Source organism: Aotus nancymaae, unplaced genomic scaffold, assembly GCF_030222135.1.
Source record: "Aotus nancymaae isolate 86718 unplaced genomic scaffold, 86718_ANA_hifiasm-v0.15.2.pri h1tg000057l, whole genome shotgun sequence".
Classification (NCBI taxonomy): Eukaryota; Metazoa; Chordata; class Mammalia; order Primates; family Aotidae; genus Aotus; species Aotus nancymaae.
The window spans coordinates 69,797,102-69,818,315 of NW_026988471.1; the positions used below are offsets into that span (position 1 = coordinate 69,797,102).

General features: G+C 44.8%; 1 protein-coding gene across 6 annotated transcripts; it reads right to left on the minus strand.

Annotated features, from left to right (window-relative positions):
* Positions 1-614: 614 nt before the first annotated feature.
* CLEC4F (C-type lectin domain family 4 member F) lies at positions 615-19,879 on the minus strand. Of its 6 annotated transcripts, XM_064364213.1 has the most exons (10): positions 19,708-19,879; positions 19,292-19,447; positions 17,739-17,863; positions 15,468-15,586; positions 14,814-14,930; positions 14,339-14,428; positions 11,276-12,394; positions 8,199-8,350; positions 1,681-1,799; positions 615-1,058 (listed from the first exon to the last, which is right to left on the minus strand). In XM_064364213.1, the coding sequence occupies exons 4-10, from the start codon at positions 15,526-15,528 to the stop codon at positions 908-910; spliced, it is 1,809 nt and encodes a 602-aa protein (XP_064220283.1). In that variant the 5' UTR covers positions 15,529-15,586; positions 17,739-17,863; positions 19,292-19,447; positions 19,708-19,879; the 3' UTR covers positions 615-907. The 6 variants fall into 6 exon arrangements, with proteins under 6 accessions (XP_064220283.1, XP_012331108.1, XP_012331110.1 ...); XM_012475685.2 differs by lacking the exon at positions 19,708-19,879 and having other exon boundaries at positions 19,292-19,529; XM_012475687.2 differs by lacking the exons at positions 17,739-17,863; positions 19,708-19,879 and having other exon boundaries at positions 19,292-19,529.
* Between the last annotated feature and the right edge of the window lie 1,335 nt (positions 19,880-21,214).

Sequence of the window (21,214 nt, forward strand, 5' to 3'; positions counted from 1 at the left end):
TACTGTCATGAGGAGACAAAGATGGGGAGACTGAGAGCACCATGATTTGGGAGCAGAGTACAAAGAGGAGGGAGCTATGCAGAGAAAGAGCTTCAGAAATCTGCAGAGGATTCTGTGTGTGTGCATAGGATGGGCATCCACAAAGCCTGGCAAGGAACTTCTCTAGAAATTCTCACTCTAAGCTGAACTGGCAGAAAGCTGAATCCCTGGAAGGATGAATGGAGGACACAGGAAGAGGCTGAAGCCAGAGACACAGCTCTGAGAATTAATAGTCTGAAGAGGAGATGAGGCCAGCCCACAGATTAGAAAGAGAAATAGGTCTTTGGAGTGGCTTAAAGGGCTGAAAAAAAAATACAGCTCCAGCCCCATCTATACCCAAAGGAAACCCAGGACACAACTAAGATAGCTAGGACTCCTAGGACTTTATACCCCTATGAAATCCCTGTAGTTTGTGTTAAACCTCTGCTGTTTTCAACAAACAGCAAAAAGTTACTAGCTATAAAGCCCTTAAATAAAAGTGTGCTAGTTTTGAGACAGAAGGAACACTGAGGGAAGGAGAACCAATCCACGGAGGAGAGTGATGTGGCCACCACAGGGACAAGCAATCACAAAGCTTTTGTTGATTCAGTGAGTATTTATTGAGGACCTGCTATCTGACAGGCCTGTGCTGAGTGCTGAGGGGCTACAGGGGCATGCAAACCTCTTCCCTTGAGAAGCCACTGATCTCACTGGGTCACTCAAGGTAAGCATGTTCAAAAGGGCTAAATCAAAGAACAAGGCAGGAAGTGCAAAAGGCCAATGGAAGGCCCCAGAGAACAAGTAGAGTTCAGAGGTTCCTAAGCCATCAAGGAGGAGGAGGAGGGTCAGTGCTGGCAGGCAGGATCGGCCCCTCCGCTCTGGCCTGCCCTCAGGCCACGCCCTGGTCCATGGGCTTCTTGCACACCCACTGATAGGGAGTGTCACAGTTCATGTCATTCCACTTCCACTGAATGTGGACACAGTCTTCAGTCTGCCCATCCTCGTGCCGCCAGTTGTCAGGCTGATTCCTTTCCCAAAACCTGGAGACAACAGGGCTTTATTCTGTTAGCTGAATGAAGCATCCCTTCTCCATGCTGTGGCTTAGGGAGCTGATGTGAGATGGGTCCTTCATCACCTAGTGGCCCAAGGATGAGGACAGGGCTGGGAGAAGGAGTACCCTGAGGGTGTCTGTGCTCAGGTTGCCCTTAGTTACTGAGGATCCAGGGACAGGGAAAGGTGTCTATGAAGCTGCAAGCTCCCACCCTAGAATTCACACTAAGATATCTTCCAAGAGGGCAGGATCCCTTGGAACCAAGCCTGAGTAGGGTAGGGGGAAAAAAACCAGAAAGACGCACTCACTGGCTGCATGCCAGCTTAGGACCTGTTCTTCCCTCTGTGAAGAAGTCCAGGTAAGAGCTATGACTACACCTGTGTATTCAAACACACATATCACACACATACCACATGCACACCTCATACATCACATGCATTATACATGCCACACACATGCCACACACACCACACATACACCACATACACATCACATATGTCACACACACATATACACACAACACTATCATTTACTCAGAAGGGACACACAGTGTGTAGCTGGGCCCACCAAACACAGTGCCCAGGACAACGCCAGATGGTGGCTAGACTCACTGTCTGTTCCGGGAGGCATTGAATGGTGTCCCATCTGTCCAGCGCCAGAATCCCTCTGTGCCCCTGTCAGTGAGGCCGATCCAGTGGTAGGCATTACCTGTGAACGCTACCAGAAATGCCTGCAGAGAAAAGGCAGTGTCATTGTTTGCCCCTGTGTGTAGGGAGCCAGTTCTCCAGGCCACCTGGAAGAGGAGTCTAGGCGGTCCCTCCCTGGTCCCAGGGGCATGGAGCCTACTTCTCTGCAGGAGCTGAGCTCCTCCCTGGACCTTCCATGGTTTGTCTGGGACCTGATACCAGCCAGGTACCCTCAGGGCAAGTCCAGCTTCTCCCATGGTGATTGTCACTAAATAGTTTCAGCCCTTCGGAGGCTGCAGTGAGCTGAGACCATGCCATTGCACTTCAGCCTGGGTGACAGAGCAAGACTCCATCTCAAAAAAAAAAAAAAAAGTTCCAGCCCTTGATGAAGGCTGTGGATTTCCTAGGACAAAGAACAGGTCTGCCTATAGCTTATTTATTTATTTATTTATTTTTCTTTTCTTTGTTTTTTCTTTTTTGATTTTTTTTTTTTTTTTTTTTTTTGGAGATTTTTTTAAATGATCAGTTCCAAATATACAGTACAGGGAAGGTGAAATGAGTAAAAAAAAAAAAAAAAAAAAAAAAAAACATATTTAATTCCCTGTGAACACTAAGCCATATTATTCAAAATGTGTTTCAAAATACTTAGCCAGATCACCAAATCTCAGTCACTACCTTAGTTTAAATATTCACTAAGAAAATCGTCAAGCCACCTGGGAGGCGGAGGTTGCAGTGAGCTGAGATTGTGCCATTGCACTACAACCTGGGGAACAACAGTGAGACTTCGTCTCAAAAAAAAAAAAAATAGTCAAGCCACAGAAATCCATTGTGAGACACCATCTGGAGAGAACCACTACACTGCTATACATAATTTATTAACTTAGTAGTTTAGTCTCTTAATATTTAGCAAGTTTGTTTAAAAGTTACCATTCCCATTGGTTTATAGTGACAATTAATATAAATGCATAAATTCAAAGTCAACATTCCTTTCACTGTGAACGTAAGACTTTTTTTTTTTTTTTAAATAGAGTTTTGCTCTTGTTGCCCAGTGGTGCGATCTCAGCTCACTGCAACCTCCACCTCCCAGGTTCAAGCGATTCTCCTGCCTCAGCCTCCCGGGTAGCTGGGATCACAGGCATGTGCCACCACGCCCGGCTAATTTTGTATTTTTAGTAGAGACAGGGTTTCACCATGTTGGCCAGGCTGCTCTTGAACTCCTGACCTCAGGTGAGCCACCTGCCTCAGCCTCCCAAAGTGCTGGGATTACAGGTGTCAGCCACCATGCCCGGCTTTAAGACTTCTTAAAAGATAGTTGTGGGTTGGGGAACAGTAATGACTGCCTGGTGGGTACTGTTCAAAGCTAAAAAGACTGGCAGGCTTGGAAAGGCACATACTACATATACACAGACTCTCAGTGTACTACTGTTCCCCACATTTTTGCTGTACATTCTTGTCTTAAAATATGGTATAAATTTTTTCCTTAAATTTTAAAAAAACAAGATGAATACATTTTCATCTGCATTTCAAAATAACCATTTTAAATGAAAAACAAGTTCCTTATGTTTGTTAAATCTGTTCAAATTTGAATTTAAATACTTTCTTCACAACATGTACAGTTTTTTTTTCACCCTTCATGCCTTATTACAATCAGCTTGGCAATAAGACCACCAGTGCTTTATCAAAAATGGCATTCAATAGATTATAAGATTGTTAAATCTGCATTTGAATCATTCTTATCACAATGAATTATAACAAAGTCAAAAAAATGTGTGACTATTCATCAACACTCTTGGAGCCTATGAATTATTGCAGATAATCTCACACTGCATGTAATTCGAACATAAACTTTGTGGGGAGGGGGGTGTAAAATCAGTACTACAGTATTTCTTCAATTCTATTTAATACTGCCTAGCCGGTTAAAGGAAAGATTAATATGACTAACAGGAAGAGTCAAACTATTTTAAGGGCTGTTTTCTAAGTAGAACAATTTTGCAAAACAAACATAAGCAAGAGCCTATGCAAATACATTTTCTTGTAGTGTAATGAAATTGCTAATCTGAAGTATAATCTGTAAGCAATTAATACAAATATAAATAGGTATAAGCCACCACTAACTCACAGTCTGGTGAAAGCTTCTCAGCTAAAGTAGTTTGAGGTTAAGGTTAAGGGAAATGAGAAGGGGTGAACAGGGTAGATTTCCAGTGGAACATCATTTACATGCCTTGTCATTATCATCAACCTGTCTCTCATCAAACAACCTTGCTAAATATTGAGAGACTATCATCAAATCCTGCGCCTTGGTGCCTGGCCCATTCTGCCTCAGCACTGCTGTCCCCTCTGCCGTGACCATAGTGCCAGTGTCTCCCATAGCTTATTAAGAAGATGTGTTTTCCCTATCATCAAAATTGAAAGAGCTAGAGGAGCAAGATCAAAAAAACTCAAAACCTAGCAGGAGACAAGAAATAACTAAGATCAGAGCAGAACTGAAGGAGATAGAGACACAAAAAACCCTTCAAAAAAATCGATAAATCCAGGAGCTGGTTTTTTGAAAAGATCAACAAAATAGACAGACCACTAGCCAGATTAATAAAAAAGAAAAGAGAGAATAATCAAATAGTTGCAATAAAAAATGAGAAAGGGGATATCACCACAGATTCCACAGAAATTCAAACCATCATCAGAGATTATTACAAACAACTCTATGCACATAAACTAGAAAACCTGGAAGAAATGGATAAATTCCTGGACGCTTGCCTCCTCCCAAGCCTAAACCAGGAAGAAGTCGAAACCCTGAATAGACCAATAACAAGGTCTGAAGTCGAGGCAGCAATTAAAAGCCTACCACCCAAAAATAGCCCAGGTCCAGATGGGTTCACAGCCAAATTCTACCAGACATACAAAGAGGAGCTGGTACCATTCCTTCTGAAACTATTCCAAATAATCCAAAAAGAGGGAATCCTTCCCAAATCATTTTATGAGACCAACATCATCCTGATACCAAAACCCGGCAGAGACTCAACAAGAAAAGAAAACTACAGGCCAATATCCATGATGAACATAGATGCAAAAATCTTCAACAAAATACTGGCAAGCTGATTGCAACAGCACATCAAAAAGCTTATCCACCATGATCAAGTAGGATTCATCCCGGGGATGGAAGTATGGTTCAACATACACAAGTCTATAAACATAATTCATCACATAAACAGAACCAAAGTCAAAAACCACATGATTATCTCAATTGATGCAGAGAAGGCCTTTGACAAAATTCAACAGCCCTTTATGCTAAAAACCCTCAATAAACTAGGTGTTGACGGAACGTATCTCAAAATAATAAAAGCTATTTACGACAAACCAACAGCCAATATCATAATGAATGGGCAAACCTAGAAGCATTCCCTTTGAAATCTGGCACTAGACAAGGATGCCCTCTCTCACCACTCCTATTCAATATAGTACTGGAAGTTCTAGCCAGAGCAATCAGGCAAGAAAAAGAAATAAAGGGTATTCAAATAGGAAAGGAGGAAGTCAAATTCTCTCTATTTGCAGACAACATGATTGTATATCTAGGAGACCCCATCGTCTCAGCCCAAAATCTCCTGAAACTAATAAACAACTTCAGCAAAGTCTCAGGATACAAAATCAATGTGTAAAAATCACAAGCATTCCTATACACCAATAACAGACTTAAAGAGAGTCAAATCAAGAATGAACTGCCATTCACAATTGCTATGAAGAGAATAAAATACCTAGGAATACAACTAACAAGGAACGTAAAGGACCTCTTCAAGGAGAACTACAAACCACTCCTCAACGAAATAAGAGAGGACACAAACAGATGGAGAAACATTCCACGTTCATGGTTAGGAAGAATCAATATCATGAAAATGGCCATACTGCCCAAAGTAATTTACAGATTCAACACTATCCCCATCAAGCTACCAATGACCTTCTTCACAGAACTGGAAAAAACCACTTTAAACTTCATATGGAACCAAAAGAGAGCCCGCATAGCCAAGTCAATTCTAAGCAAAAAGAACAAAGCGGGAGGCATCACACTACCAGACATCAAACTATACTACAAGACTACAGTAATCAAAACAGCATGGTACTGGTACCAAAACAGAGATACAGACCAATGGAACAGAACAGAGGCCTCGGAGGCAACACGACATATCTACAACCATCTGATCTTTGACAAACCTGACAAAAACAAACAATGGGGAAATGATTCCCTGTTTAATAAGTGGTGTTGGGAAAACTGGCTAGCCATATGCAGAAAGCAGAAACTGGACCCCTTCCTGACACCTTACACTAAAATTAACCCCAGATGGATTAAAGACTTAAACATAAGACCTAACACCATAAAAACCATAGAAGAAAATCTAGGCAAAACCATTCAGGATATGGGTGTAGGCAAGGGCTTCATGACCAAAACACCAAAAGCATTGGCAACAAAAGCCAAAATAGACAAATGGGACCTAATCAAGCTCCACAGCTTCTGCACGGCAAAAGAAACAGTCATTAGAGTGAATCAGCAACCAACAGAATGGGAAAAAATTTTTGCAGCCTACCCATCTGACAAAGGGCTGATATCCAGAATTTACAAAGAACTAAAACAGATTTACAAGAAAAAAACAAACAAGCCCATTCAAAAGTGGGCAAAGGATATGAACAGATACTTTACAAAAGAAGACATACACGAGGCCAACAAACATATGAAAAAATGCTCATCATCACTGGTCATTAGAGAAATGCAAATCAAAACTACATTGAGATACCACCTCACACCAGTTAGAATGGTGATCATTAAAAAATCTGGAGACAACAGATGCTGGAGAGGATGCGGAGAAATAAGAACACTCTTACACTGTTGGTGGGAGTGTAAATTAGTTCAACCATTGTGGAAGACAGTGTGGCGATTCCTCAAGGACCTAGAAATAGAAATTCCATTTGACCCAGCAATCCCATTACTGGGTATATATCCAAAGGATTATAAATCGTTCTACTATAAGGACACATGCACACGAATGTTCATAGCAGCACAGTTTACAATACCAAAGACCTGGAACCAACCCAAATGCCCATCAATGATAGACTGGACAGGGAAAATGTGGCACATATACACCATGGAATATTATGCAGTCATCAAAAACGATGAGTTCATGTCCTTCATAGGGACATGGATGAACCTGGAAACCATCATTCTCAGCAAACTGACACAAGAACACAAAATCAAACACCACATGTTCTCACTCATAGGCGGGTGTTGAACAATGAGAACACATGGACACAGGGAGGGGAGCACTACACAATGGGGTCTGTTGGGGGGAAATAGGGGAGGGACAGCAGGGGGTGGGGAGTTGGGGAGAGATAGCATGGGGAGAAATGCAACATATAGGTGAAGGGGAGGAAGGCAGCAAATCATACTGCCACATATGCAGCTATGCAACAATTTTGCTTGTTCTTCACATGTACCCCAAAACCTAAAATGCAACTAAAAAAAAAAGAAGAAGATGTGTTTTACAAAGTTGCATGTTCTTTCTCAGACCACTAACAGAGGTCTTGGGAGAGCCACAAGGGGTGGGCAGTTCTACAAGTCAAATTGGACCACAAACATTGTGGTTCTTTGTTAGTAATCCTGGCAAGGCCCACGACAGATGAGCCATCTGAGACTGTCATGTTTTGGTGGTCCTCAGACTCATAGTGTGTGTCTAGTCTTCCCAAAAAGCCTGGGTCTCCTGTTCATGGGCCCCCTACAGCATCTAGATTAACTGACATTAAAATCAAGATGGGCCGGGTTCGGTGGCTCACTCCCAGCACTTTGGGAGGCCAAAGTGGGTGAATCACTTGAGCTCATGAGTTTGAGACCAGCCTGGGCAATGTGGCGAAACACCATCTCTACAAAAAATATTCCCCAAAATTAGCCAGATATGATGTTGTGCACCTGTAGTCACAGCTACTTGGGGGAGCTGAGCCACTCAGATGGCTGAGGTGGGAGGATCACTTGAGCAAAGGAGGTCAAGGTTGTAGTGAGCCAAGATCAGGCCACTGCACTCCAGCCTGAGTGACAGAACGAGATACTGTCTCAAAAAAAAAATGATTGGAAAGGAAGCCTGAGAGAAAAACGAAGGCACGAGGAGGGAAATGTGTTCCCAGCACTTAAGGGCATCACCTGGTGCCACCTCCCCTTGGCCTTCCTCCCTGCTGATGTCTCTTGACCTCCAGGTGTCTCCCTCATTCATGGAAGACATGGAGGTTTGTTGTCAGGATTCTACCTCCAGTGCATGTGTTCATCAGAACTCAATAAATATTTGCTCCCTGCCTGGCAGAGGAGACATGGAGGTCTCTGCCACACCCACTGAGAGCAGGAAGGCCAAAACACCAAAGTCCCTTATTCCACACCAACTCCACCAATACCACCCCATGCTCACAGCTCTGACCTGCTCCTCCTCAGAGGCTACAGATGCCAGGTGGGCTCCCTTGGACACACAGAATTGCTCAGCCTCAGACCAAGACTTCTTGACATAAGAAAAGTAATACAAGCTTCCAGCATTGAACTTCCAGCCTTGCAGGGTCATCTGGAGAAGTTGACCTGGAGCAAAGATTGGAGAGAAAAAGAGAACCAGGAGCTCCTGGCGGGGGTCTCAGATGGAACTTTTCTAACCTCTCTAGGGCCTGCCCACTGAGATTCACAAACCCATGCAATTCTTGATGCCTAGTGCTCCAGGACCAAGGCCTGGGGGGCTGCACTGCCATCTCACTACCCAGCACTCCTGGAAGCAGCCCTCAAGACACCTGGCTTGGGCACTCCTGGAAGACTCAGGCAGCTCTCTCTTTCCAGATACCTGCTTCCTGGCTATACTGCCCTCTCTCCCAACTCATTGCTATCACCTGACTGTCCTCTCCACCTCAACTCCTGCCATCTTCCCTGGAGATTTTACAGCCATCCCACAGCCTTACTCATTTCCTTGTCTTCATCTCCATCCACTTCTGCTGCCGCACCCATGGCCATCCTGGGACCGACCTTGTCATCGCCTGGTCTGCCTGACCCTGCCATTCAAACTCTAATAGCTCATCCAGTGAGCAAAAGCCCCAATTCTGTCCATTCTTTCATTCCTCCCTGCCACAACACTCTGCTCTTTGACATCATCTATGCCACAGCTGTTTGAAATGTTGCAATTGGGTAAATAAGCTCACTTTATTGCCCAGGTTGGAGTGCAATAGCACAGTCTCGGCTCACTGCAACCTCTGACTCCCGGATTCAAGTGATTCTTCTGCCTCAGCCTCCCAAGTAGCTGGGATTACAGGCGCCCACCACAATGCCCAGCTATTTTTTGTATTTTTTAGTAGAGATGGAGTATCGCCATATTGGCCAGGCTGCTCTCAAACTCCTGACCTCAGGTAATCCACCTGCCTTGGCCTCCCAAAGTGCTGGGATTACAGGTGTAAGCCATCATGCCCGGCCTGGAGCTGAGTCTTAAAGGACCGAGGAAGAGTTTGCCAGGTGTTCAGTGTTAAGGAGAGTACCCCAGGCAGGGAAAAAGATCAGCACAAAGGAATAAAGGTCTGGAACAGCCTAGCATGGCCTGATCTATTCAACCTACTTGGTATTGTCGGTGCATAAAGGATGGGTGGGTGATGAATTTGGACAGGTTCACTTGTACTAAATGGTACATCCCATGTGAAAGAGATTGGATTTTTTTTCCCCTATGAGCAATGGGGAGCACCACAAGGTTTTGAGAAGGACAGTAATGTATTCGGATTTGCACTGGGGAAAATGTCAACCTGGTAGAAGCTGAACCAGAATAAGGCACTCCTAATCAGGCCTGAAACACCAAGGACATCACAATAGCGAAAGTCCCAGTAAGAGATGGTGGGTGTGTAAATCAGGGGTTCGAAAAGTGTGGTCCCAGAACATCAGCATCACCCAACAATGTGGTAGAAATGCAAATTTTCAGGACCACCATAGCCTTGCTAAATCCAAAATTATGTTTTAACAATCTGTTTCAGCAAGCCCTCTGGTAGTTCTGATGCCCAGAACCAGTCATCTAAACCAACGATTAGCAAACTCCAGTCTGCCAGCAGTGTCTTTTTATAAAGTTTATTGGGACACAGCCATGCTCATCAGCTACTGTCTTTGGCTGCTTTATCGCTACAAGAGCAGAGTTGAGTAGTTCTAACAGAGACCGTACAGCCCAAAGCCTAAGATATCTACTTCTTGGCCCTTTAAGAAGCAAAAATTAAGCTAATAGTTCTCGGCCCAGATGCCATTAGTTCTGCCTAGGGAGTTAAAATAAAAGATTTCTAATCCCAGACACCCCCACCAAAAAAAAAAAAAAAAAATCAGAGCTCTGGAGGTGGGTCCCCAGGCATCAGTATTTTCAAAGCTCCTTGGGCGATTCCAGTGTGTGCCCCCAAAGTGGAAAAACACTGGTCTCACCTGAAGCAGCAGTGAGAGCTGGGAGGAGTAAGGACATTAGGGCATTAGGAGAAGTGTGAAAAAGGGAGGCCTCTGACCCCAGACCAGGAACAGGGCAGAGCAGTAAAGTGGAGCCTCACAGCTGCCCACCAAACCTCTCCTTTGTCAGCCCCCATTTCTTCAGTGGCTGCCCCAAACGCTCCCTTCTGTCTCTCAGCTGCCCTCTTGTCCACAGACCAGTCAAACAGAACTGCCTGAAGTTTCCAGAACCGCATGTTTTTGTGTCTCCATGCCTGTGAACCTATTGCTCTCTTACCCTATTTGCTCGGCAAACACCTATTCATCCTTTAGATGAAGTTCAAGAGCCATATTCTCATAAGACACCTTTTGATACCTTCCCCATAGATCTCTTCCCGCCCCCTAGAAGATTTCTTTTCCCTTCTTTTTGTTTCACTCCCAACCCCAGTTCTCAGTACCTGCTTCTAACCTATCAGCCTTACACCTGTCTGTGTGTCTTTCATGCAAGTCTGTACTGCTAGCCTGTAAGCTTCTTAAGGGTGCCTATCACACCTTATTCACCTTTTTACCTCAACACATCATAGGGCCTCAAGAAAGTATCAGGGGAGGGCATGAATGCTGGGGACTTTGTTAAAGGCCTTACATGTGTGAGCTCATTTGATCATTACTGTGACACAAATATTACTGTGTCCCCTTTGCAGATAAGAAAAGTGTAGCTCAGAGAAGGTAAGTAACTCGCTCAAGATCATACCATTTGGGATAACAGGAAGTCAGAAATAAGGCTATGTGGCCCCACTAGCCCTCGCTGTCCTTATCACACATGTGCACCATTTACAGCTGGTTTCCTGTGTTCATTTGGTCCCTGTGGTCAGGTTAGGAGCAACTTGAGAGCAAGCGCTTCCCACCTCACACCATCTCCACCACCGCCTGGGCTCCTTGGGCCCATTTCCCCGGATTTGGTCCTCTCTCCAGCCCCCAGGCTCCTCCTCAGGGACAGGCATGTTGTGGTAGATGGTACGGGAGACTCTACCCTCTCAAAGGCCTGTACCCTCCCCAGCAGGACTCCTCCCTCCCACTTACTTTGGGTTCTTTGTAGCTGTTCCTGTGAAGCAACGACCTCACGGAGGGTCTTCAGGCGACTCTGCTCCTGCTGGATTTCCACAGTTAGAGCTTTGGTGTTCTCTAAATCCTCTCTTAATCTCTGGATCTCAGCACTGGCCTTCTTCAGATTGCTGTCTAACATCTCAGTCTGGGAAGTTAAGGCCGAAGCATTCTTCATTCCTCGTTTCAGGGTCTGTATCTGTCTGCTGGCATTTTTCATATGACCATTTAAGACCTGAATCTGGGCATTTAAGGTACTGGCATTTTCCATTTCTGCCTTGAATACCAGAAACTCAGCATCTGTCTGGTCCAGACGGCCATTTGCTCTTTGGACCTCAGTTATGACTGTTTCCAAACCCCTTCTTAACAAGTGAATTTCATCACCTGCCCTTTCCAAATGATCTCTTAATAATTGGATCTCAGCACTGGTGTTGTCGAAACTGCCTTTCATAAGGGTCTGGGTCTGGGAGTTTAAAGCATTTGTGTTCTGCAGATTTTCCTTTAGTCCCTGGATCTCAGCATTGGCTCCTTCCAAACTACTTCTTAAAACCTGGTTCTGGGTCCTCAAGTCATTGACACTATCTAGATGGCCTCTCAAAACGTGGATCTCAGCATCAGCATTCTTTAAACTGCTATTGGCTAACCGAGCCTGGGCATTTGTCATTTCCAAACCAGCCTTCAACATCTGAATTTCAGAGTTCGCATTTTCTAAGCCTCTGCTTAACACGTGGAGCTCAATGCTGGTGTTTTCTAAACTGCTTTTTACGAAATTCTGGGTCTGGGAAGTTAAAGCATTTGCCTTTTCCAGGCCTCCCTTGAGCCTCTGGATGTCAGCATTGGTTCCCTCCAGGGAACTCCTCGACATCTGGGTCTGCAAACTCAACGTAGTAGCATCCTTTAGAACTCCTTTTACCATCTGGATGTCAGCACTGGTGTTTCCCAGATGATTACTGAGTACCTGGAGCTGAGAATTGACATTGTCCACTCTGCACTTCAACATCTGGATCTCTACTACCCAGGCGCTGGAATTCTCCATGTGGCCTTTAAACGTCTGGATAAGCTCTTGCATTTCTGTCTCCCTGATAAAGTGGTGATGATCTGGAGGGAGGAAGTGAAGAAGGCGGCCAAAGAGACCCATGACATAGGGTAGCATTGTATGGGTCAACCAGAGTGTTCTTAACATTTCCAAGGGAAAGGGGAATGCACAGCCCTCGGTGCTCCCCCGAGCACTGAGTGTTGGTTACACTGCCAACTAGACCCTGGGGATAGGCCACCTGAGAATGTGAGCCAAGAAACAAAGATTGAATTCACTGTTACACTCAAATGAAGGGGTCAGAAGGATTGAAATAGTTGCCCACTGTAAGCCAGCTGCCACCAGGAGTCATACTGGTTAAGGCTTGGATTATTTTGCCATTATAATTGCTCAACTTGAAAGTAACTGATTATATCATTTAGAGCTGTTGAAGTTTAATTCCACTGAAATTTCACCATAGATGGGTCGTTATGAGAAAGAAAATAGGTATGAATAAAGCCTGTGGTTAGTCCTACAGTATATTTGTACACCAAGAATAGAGCTGCTTGATTCACCATCGTTACTTCCTAAAAACCACTACAAATACAAGTTTTATGATGACAAATTCCATGGAGAAGAAAACACAAAGAAACAAAACAGAAATAAAACAAAATAGGTGTGTCAGGAGGAAGTACCCTGTTCAATCCACAGCTATGACAGAGGCATGCCATGCCCTCCAAGTAACTAATGCTGGACCTCAGCTGAAATAGCCTTTTAAAGAGCCAGTACCCCCAGTGTTACATACGGCAAGGGTCCCTACAGAACAATTTGAGGACACAGGAAACCTGAGTCAAAGGCCTTGTGTTGGGGACATTGAAAGAGACTCTGCAACCCCTTTAATCTGTGAGGTCTTTCCTAACAACCTCACCTGCATCTACCTCTGGTCCTGATAGCATCCTTGTTCACCTCACAAACTAGGACCCAATCTCAGACATCCACGGTCCCCTTCTGATTCCAGTCTCCCGCCAGGAAAAAGGAGAAAAACCCAAGTTGGCAGGGACCCTTTCTGGAGCATTCATTCACTATTTCTCATGTGCTGCCTATGTAGATGTATGAGGCCTCAGTCGCTGTGCTAAGGTAAGACAGTCGACCTTTCCAAGTACAGGAAGTTCAGTCAAAGATTCTGCTTTATAAAGGTAGGCAAATCAATGTGACAGAATAAAGAATCCAGAAGTAGACCCCTACACATATGGACAATTGATTTTCAACAAAGGTGCAAAGGCAATTCATGGAGAAAGATAACCCTTTCAACAAATGGTACTGAATCAATGGTATATCTATATGCCAGAAATAACTGCAGTCCATATTTCACACCATTATATAATAATTAACTCAAATGAGGCAGAGAACTAAATGCAAAACTAAAAACTGTAAAGTTTCCAGAAACAAAAAAGAACATCTTTAGAGCCTTGGATCAGGCAGATTTCTCACATACAAGACCACAAATAACAGAAATAAAATGATAAATTAGACTATCAAAATTAAAATCTTGTTAAATGAATGAAATGACAAGTCACAGACTGAGAGAAAATATTTGCAAATAACATGACGAGTAAAGAACAAAGAGTACATACTCTATGATCTCTTTTCTATAAAGCACTAGAAAAAGCAAACTAATCTACAGTTACAGCAAGTAGATCTGTGGCTGCCCAGGGATGAGGGGAGGAAGGGAGAGGAAGGAATTACAAAGAGCCACGGGGAAACTTTGGGGTGAGGAGGATGACTATGTGAAGATGGTGGTGGTGATGGTTTCACAGGCACATACATATGTAAAAACTTATCAGATTGTGTGCTTTAAGTAGTGTACACCGTTAGACCTCAATAAAACTGTGTTTTTTAAAAATTATCTCTTTTTGTGAGGATGGTGGAACCCATTCAGTGGTCTGGGGGTACTGGGGGAGCATCCTAGGATCTGAGCATCTGAAGGTCCCAGCTCCCTCCTGCACCCCACCCCCACCATAGCTACTCACTGTTGAGTTCAAAAGGTAAATGCTCAGTAACGTTGTCTCCCAGAAGCATGGCTTGCACAGGCTTTGTCACAGGTCTTGTGTGCTGTTGAACTGAGACATCCCATTTTCCCAGGTCAGCAAATTCCCAGCCCTGAGCCTGGGAGGACATGCTCTCCCATGCCCAGGAAGGGTTCCAGAACAGGGGAGATAGCAGCAAGGCCCCTCCCAGGGTTTCCCTCATGAACCTCAGTTCTTTTTTTTTTTCTTTTTTTTTCTTTTACTTGCCATCCAGTAACAGAACCTCAGTTCTTAGGAGGCTCCCCTTGAACAGTGGCCTCTATCTGGGCCCAGGAAAGCTGTGGCTTGGGCCTGAAGCTGGAGGTGGAATGATCCTTCTGGGAGCAGAGAGGCCCAGAGAGTGTGCATCTGGGGCCCTTGGGGACTTTATGCTGAAAGGAGAGAGAGTCAGTGAGATTTGGGTCACCTGGGGGCTTACCCATTAAAAAGAGAGTCACAAGAGAGAAGACCAAGGTCACAGCCATGAACACTGGGGTAGCCTGAACGAGCCTCGACATCTTGGGGGCTGCAGGAGTCATTGCCACAGAGTCCACCCCTACAGAGGAGAAGCCAATGTCCAAGGTGAGAGGGCTCTGGGCAGGCTGAGACACAGTCATCCTCATCCTCTCTGATTCAGTTTCCTAGGTTGTATGCTTATCATACAAGTGGTTATGGAGAAGGAAGACGAAGCCCTTTGGGCTGTTCGCCAGAGCTAGGTGTGGGTATGGCAGCAACACAGAGGCGCGGAGCTCCGAGATTGAGACCACAGCTCTCTGAATCTCAAGGCTTTGGTGGTGCACACGGCACAGAACCTGGCCCAGAGCACAGGGCAGCGAAAGTTAGTTTGAATGAAAGAAGAAAGGAAGGGAGGGAGGGAGGCCTCACAGGACCAGCTCAGTGTGCAGAGCTGGGATTCCAAGCCAGGATCACCTGAATTCAAAGTCCATCCCCTTTCTCTTGCCAGGTCAGCATCCCCAAGGACAAGGTTCTAGGGAGGTCAGTAAGACAGCAATAAGCTGCCATATGGCAGAGGGCCAAAGGACAGGCAGGCTAATCCCTCACTGGGCATGAGCTGGGGATGCAGTTTTCTCACCTTGTGGATGCAGGGAGATATACTGGTTATCTGTGCAGAAGTGGACTGCCTCACCATCCATCTCTGCTTCCTTGATCCTCCAGCACTGCTTCCAGCCACTGGTTCCTGGAAGGGCTGTCCTGTGGCCCAATGGCAGTAGAAGCAAAGCTGAGACACCCACACTTATATGCTCCCGACAGAGGTCCTGACCACCCTCCAAGCTCTTCCTCCCTCCCTGACTGACTTTGCAGAAACCCGCCCCAGTGGGCCCCTCCCCTACAGGCTCCCAGACACTCATCTGCCCTATTTTCTTCCTCTTCCCATTAGTGCCCTCCCCTCAGCTCTCAGTCCTATCATTCCAGTCTCTGGCAAATCCAGCATAACCCCAAACACCTGTCTTTTTCTCTGGGGCTAGGGCTGGGACTGGCCACTTAGAAAGGGGTCTCAGCTTTGAGTAGAAAACACCCTTATGACTATGGCCAACCTTTAATTCTAGCTCCAGGACCTCTTAAGTAAAAAGAGTCAGGAAAAGGAGGATCCAGGATGGTGCAGCAGATATTTGCAGGTCAAAGGAGAAGGCAGGATTACCAGCCACTCAGGGCCTCACAACTGAATTATAGTATACAGAAGGATGTGTGGAGATTATATAGAAATACTACACTAGGCCAGGAGCGGTGGCTCATGCCTGGAATCCCAGCATTTTGGAAGGTGAGGCGGGTGGATCACCTGAGGTTAGGAGTTCAAGACCAGCCTGGCCAAGATGGTGAAATCCCATCTCTACTAAAAACACAAAAATTAGCCAGGTGTGGTGGTGGGCACCTGTAATCTCGGCTACTCGGGAGGCTGAGGTAGGAGAATTGTTTGAATCCAGGAGGCGGGGGTTGCAGTGAGCCGAGATTGTGCCAGTGCACTCCAGCCTGGGTGACAGAGAGCAAGACCTGGTCAAAAGAAAGAGAGAAAGAGAGAAAGAAAGAAAGGAAGGAAAGAAAAAGAGAGAAAGAAAAAGAAAGAAAAGAAAGAAGGAAGGAAAGAAAGGAAGGAAGGAAGGAAGGAAGAAAGAAAAAGAAAGAAAGAAAGAAAAAAAGAAGAAAGAAAGAAAGAAAGAAAGAAAAGAAAGAAAGAGTAGTCTACCTGGCACTAAAGCCAAACCAGAGGGAGCTAGAGCCAGGAAAGAGAGAGAAGCGGCTTCTTTTATTTTTTAGTAGGGACAGTTTCTTGGCATGATGTCAGTGCCTATATTCAGCAGTACAATTTTTGAGTAGAAAACACCCTTATGACTATGGCTGACCTTTAATTCTAGCTCCAGAACCTCTTAAGTAAAAAGAGCCAGGAAAAGGAGGATCCAGGATGGTGCAGCAGGTATTTGCAGGTCAAAGGAGAAGGCAGTGTCCTGATTTTACATCCCACAAAATACAACAACAATTCATCACTTCCTAACAACAACCACCTCCTAACTGCTCTCCCTGCCTCTCATCTTACCCTGTCACCATGTTGCAGGCATAATAATCTTCTTTAAAAAATAGGTGTACACATAAATATTACTTAGCTGGAAGAGGCAATGACATTCTAATAGCAACAGCCACATGCAGAACCCAGGTTTTGGTTTCTAACACCATTCTCCAAAAAAAGGAAATCAGAGCTCTTTGGAGAAATGGCTGACTCTAGAACTGGGCCAGGAAATATACAAGATGAGCCTAGAGCATCTTGTAGTACCAGAAAGTAAGGAGATGTTTTGTTACAAAAAAGACAGTGATGGAGGTGTGTCAAAATGACACAGGGACCTATAAAGGAGCTCCCAATGGCCAAAGCCAGAGTAATTTGAGCAAAAAAACAAATAAAGTAGCATTGGATTATAATCCAAAGTGTAAGAGAAATATCTGTGAATCCATACTGATATAAATGAATGCCTGAATAAGTACACAAATAGATAAATCTCTAGTTCAGAAAATGTCCAAATATTTTCTGTAAATATTCCATTCTGAGAAAGATAGAATGTAACTTCCTACTCTCTAAGTGTGAGCTGCATATAGTGACTTCCTTCCAAAAAGTTCAGTAAGGGAAAAGGGAGAAAAGAGTAAGTCAGGAGTCCATGAACTTGGCAAACACTACCCCAGCCTGGAGATCAAGGTCAACACCAACAGTAAAGAATTATATTGATAGTATGTACCCTTGATAGGATGTGATGAGAATGGTCCTTTATCTCCAAGGTCTTCCTCCTGAAATTCAGTACCCCAGTCTAATCATGAGAAAAACATCAGGCAAATTCCACTCAAGGGGCAATCTACAAAGTACCTGACAAGTGATCCTCAAAACTGTCAAGATCATCAAAAACAAGTAAAGTCTGAGAAAATGTCACAGCCAAGAGGATCCCAAGAAGATATGAAGACCTAATATAATGTGGCATTCTGGATGGGATCCTAGGAGAGAAAAAGGATGTTAGGGGAAAACCAGGGAAATCTGAATAAAGTATGGACTTCAGTTAAATACTGGTTCATTAATTGTGACAAATGTACCATACTAATATAAGAAGCTAATAGGGAAAATAAGAAAGGGTGGGTATACAGAAACTCTCTGTATTATCATCACAATTTTTCTGTAAAGCTAAAACTATTCTATAGTATAAAGTTGTTGTGTTTTTAATTTTTTTGAGACAAGGTCTCACTCTATCACCCAGGCTGGAGTACAGTGGTGTGATCACAGCTCACTGCAGTCTTGACCTCCCGGGTTTAAGCAGTTCTCACACCTCAGCCTCTTGAGTTGCTGGGACTGCAGGCACACACCACCACACACGGCTAAGTTTTGCATTTTTTTTGTAGAGACAGGGTCTCCCTATGTTGCTCGGGCTGGGCTCAAACTCCTGGGATCAAGGGATTCTCCTGCCTCAGCCTCCCAAAGTGCTGAGACTACAGGCATGAGCCACTGAGCCCAGCCTAAAAAGGTATTTTTTAAAAGATACTAGGGATGGCTGGGTATGGCAACTCACACCTGTAATCCCAGCACTTTGGGAAGCTGAGGCAGGAGGATCACCTGAGCTCAGGAGGTCGAGACCAGCCTGGGCAACATAGCAAGACCTCATCTCTACTAAAAATAAAAATTAAAAAAAATGGCTGGCCGTGGTGGCACGCACCTGAGGTTCCAGGTACTCAGGAGGCTGAGATGGGAGGATTGCTTGAACCCAGGAGTTCAAGGCTGCAGTGAGCTATGTTTGTGCCACTGCACTCCAACCTGGGTAACAGAGGGAGACCGTGTCTCAGAAAAATCAAAATTTTAAAAAGACATAAGGTAATAATTATAGACTCTCAGAAGACACGACTCAAGCTTTAGAGTCTATGCTGGCAGGAGAAATGCTCCAAGAACACTGATCTGCTTCTGGGAATGGCAGCACTAAATCTAGTCTGAGCTCTGAACAACCACCAGGACAAATCAAAGGTCTCACATGGTTGAATCCGACTGGTGGTCCCTGGGTCACATGACTGCACTTTAAAAAAAAAAACAGGGTCTTGCTCTATTGCCCAGGCTAGAGTGCAGTGGTGTGATCATGGCTCACTGCAGCCTTAGCCTCTTGAGCCCTAGCAATCCTCCCACCTCAGCCTCCTGAGTAGCTAGGACTACAAGTCTGCACTACCACACCCAGCTAATTTTCTTGTATCTTTTGTGGAGATGGGGTCCTACTGGGTTGACCAAGCTGGTCTCCAACTCCTGGCCTTAAGCGATCCTCCTGCCCTGGCCTCCTGAAGGGCCTCCCAAAACACCTAGCCTCACACCTGCACTTTTCTGCAAGGAAGGCTGTAAATGCCAGTTCTGCTTCTAACTTGAGAAAGTGAGTTCAAAATACAGGAAGATACCTAAAACAAGAAGCTGCTCAGTATGAAGGAAGAACCACAAAAGTGTGACAAATGTTTTCCAGTGGCGTCGTTCTGTTGCATGTCTGTAGATCTTGTTATTCCTGGAAGCATTTAAGCTTTCAAATGTAATAAATCATTTGTCATGCTTCTTCGACACTAAGTAAAAAACAGAACAGATTGAGATCGTGTCACTCATCTGCCTAAAACACTTCACTGATTTCTCCTTGTCCTTCAAATAAAATCCAAAACCCCTCCCGTGGCTTTGAAGCCCCCCCCGAGAGCTGCCTGCCCCCTGCTTCACCTCACACCACACTCCAGCTAGACTGGACTTCTCTCGGTACCTCAGGCCTGCCACACTCTACCTCTGCATTTCCTGTTTTCTCTGTCTTTCCTCGTCTGTGCCCCAATCCACTCACCGCCTAAATTCTGCTCATCTTTCCAGGCTCAGCTGATGTGCCTCTTCCTCAGGAAGCCTTAGGAAATCCTTTTGTTTAGGCTCCCAGAGAACAATAAAAATTTCCTTTTTGAAAACACACTGAGTTTATCATAAATTGGGTAACCTGTGTTTTTTCTCCCAAAAAACAGAGGTTCATTCTGAGACCTAAAAAAAAGGAAGTTGCCTTGGGACAGATAGGAAGGGAGGCTCCTGCAGATCTGGGGTGGGAACAGAGAGATAGAAAGAAAGGAGGGCCTGAAACCTCTGATGGAGGCTGCCTGGAGCCCTGGCCAGGTGGGGTTGCGAAGGTAGCCAAGGCAGCCCCCACACCCAGGGCCCAGCCCCAACCAGGGCAACAATGCCAGGAACAATGCCCATAATCCCAGAAGCCAGGGTGGTTTGTAAGAAAAAGGGAGAGTGTGGCAGGTGTGGTGGCTCACACCTGTCATCCTAGCACTTTGGGAGGCCGAGGCAGGCGGATCACCTGAGGTCAGGAGTTTGAGACCAGCATGACCAACATGGAGAAACCCTGTCTCTACTAAAAATACAAAATTAGTCAAGCTTGATGGTGCATGCCTGTAATCCCAGCTACTCAGGAGGCTGAGGCAGGAGAATCACTTGAACCTGGGAGGCGAAGGTTTCAGTGAGCCAAGATCACGCCATTGCATTCCAGCCTATGCAACAAAAGTGAAACTCCATCCCCCTCCAAAAAAAGGAAAAGGGAAAGTGCTAGACAACTAGACAACTACACACACATGCACGCCCCACCCAAATAATGGTTTATCTTCCAAAGCACTGGGAAAATTAAAACAAAGAAAGCATAGCTCATATAATATGAGAAAAAGAGAAGAGAGAGAAAGAGAAAGTGAGAAAGAAGGACAAAGAAAGAGAGAATGAAGTGATAGACAGATAGCTAGATCAATAAAGCATAAAAACAAAAAGAAAATATTATAGTACATGTTCACAAGCATTAGGACTAGTTGGTCAGTAGGGGTGAGTCAAGTATTTTTTTTCTTCTTTTATATTCAAACACAAAAGGATAAATTTTTCAAGAGTATTTTATTGCAACATAGAAAGAGGACAAGTCAAGCATTGTAAGCCTGCCAAATCAGAAAAAAAAAAAAAAAAAAAAAACTGGCCAGTGTGGTGGCTCACGCCTGTAATCCCAGCACTTTGGGAGGCCAAGGTGGGTGGATCACCTGAGGTCAGGAGTTCGAGACCAGCCTGGCCAACATGGAGAAACCCTGTCTCTACTAAAAATACAAAAATTAGCAGGCATGGTGGCAGGTGCCTGTAGTCCCAGCTACTCAGGAGACTGAGACAGGAGAATTGCTTGAACCCAGGAGGCAGAGGTTGCAGTGAGCCAAGATAGTGCCACTGCTCTCCAGCCTGGGCAACAGAGCAAGACTCCTTCTCGAAAAAAAAAAAAAACTAATGTAATAAAATAAATACTCAAGTTGACTGAGAAAAAGTTCTCACCTGTCCCT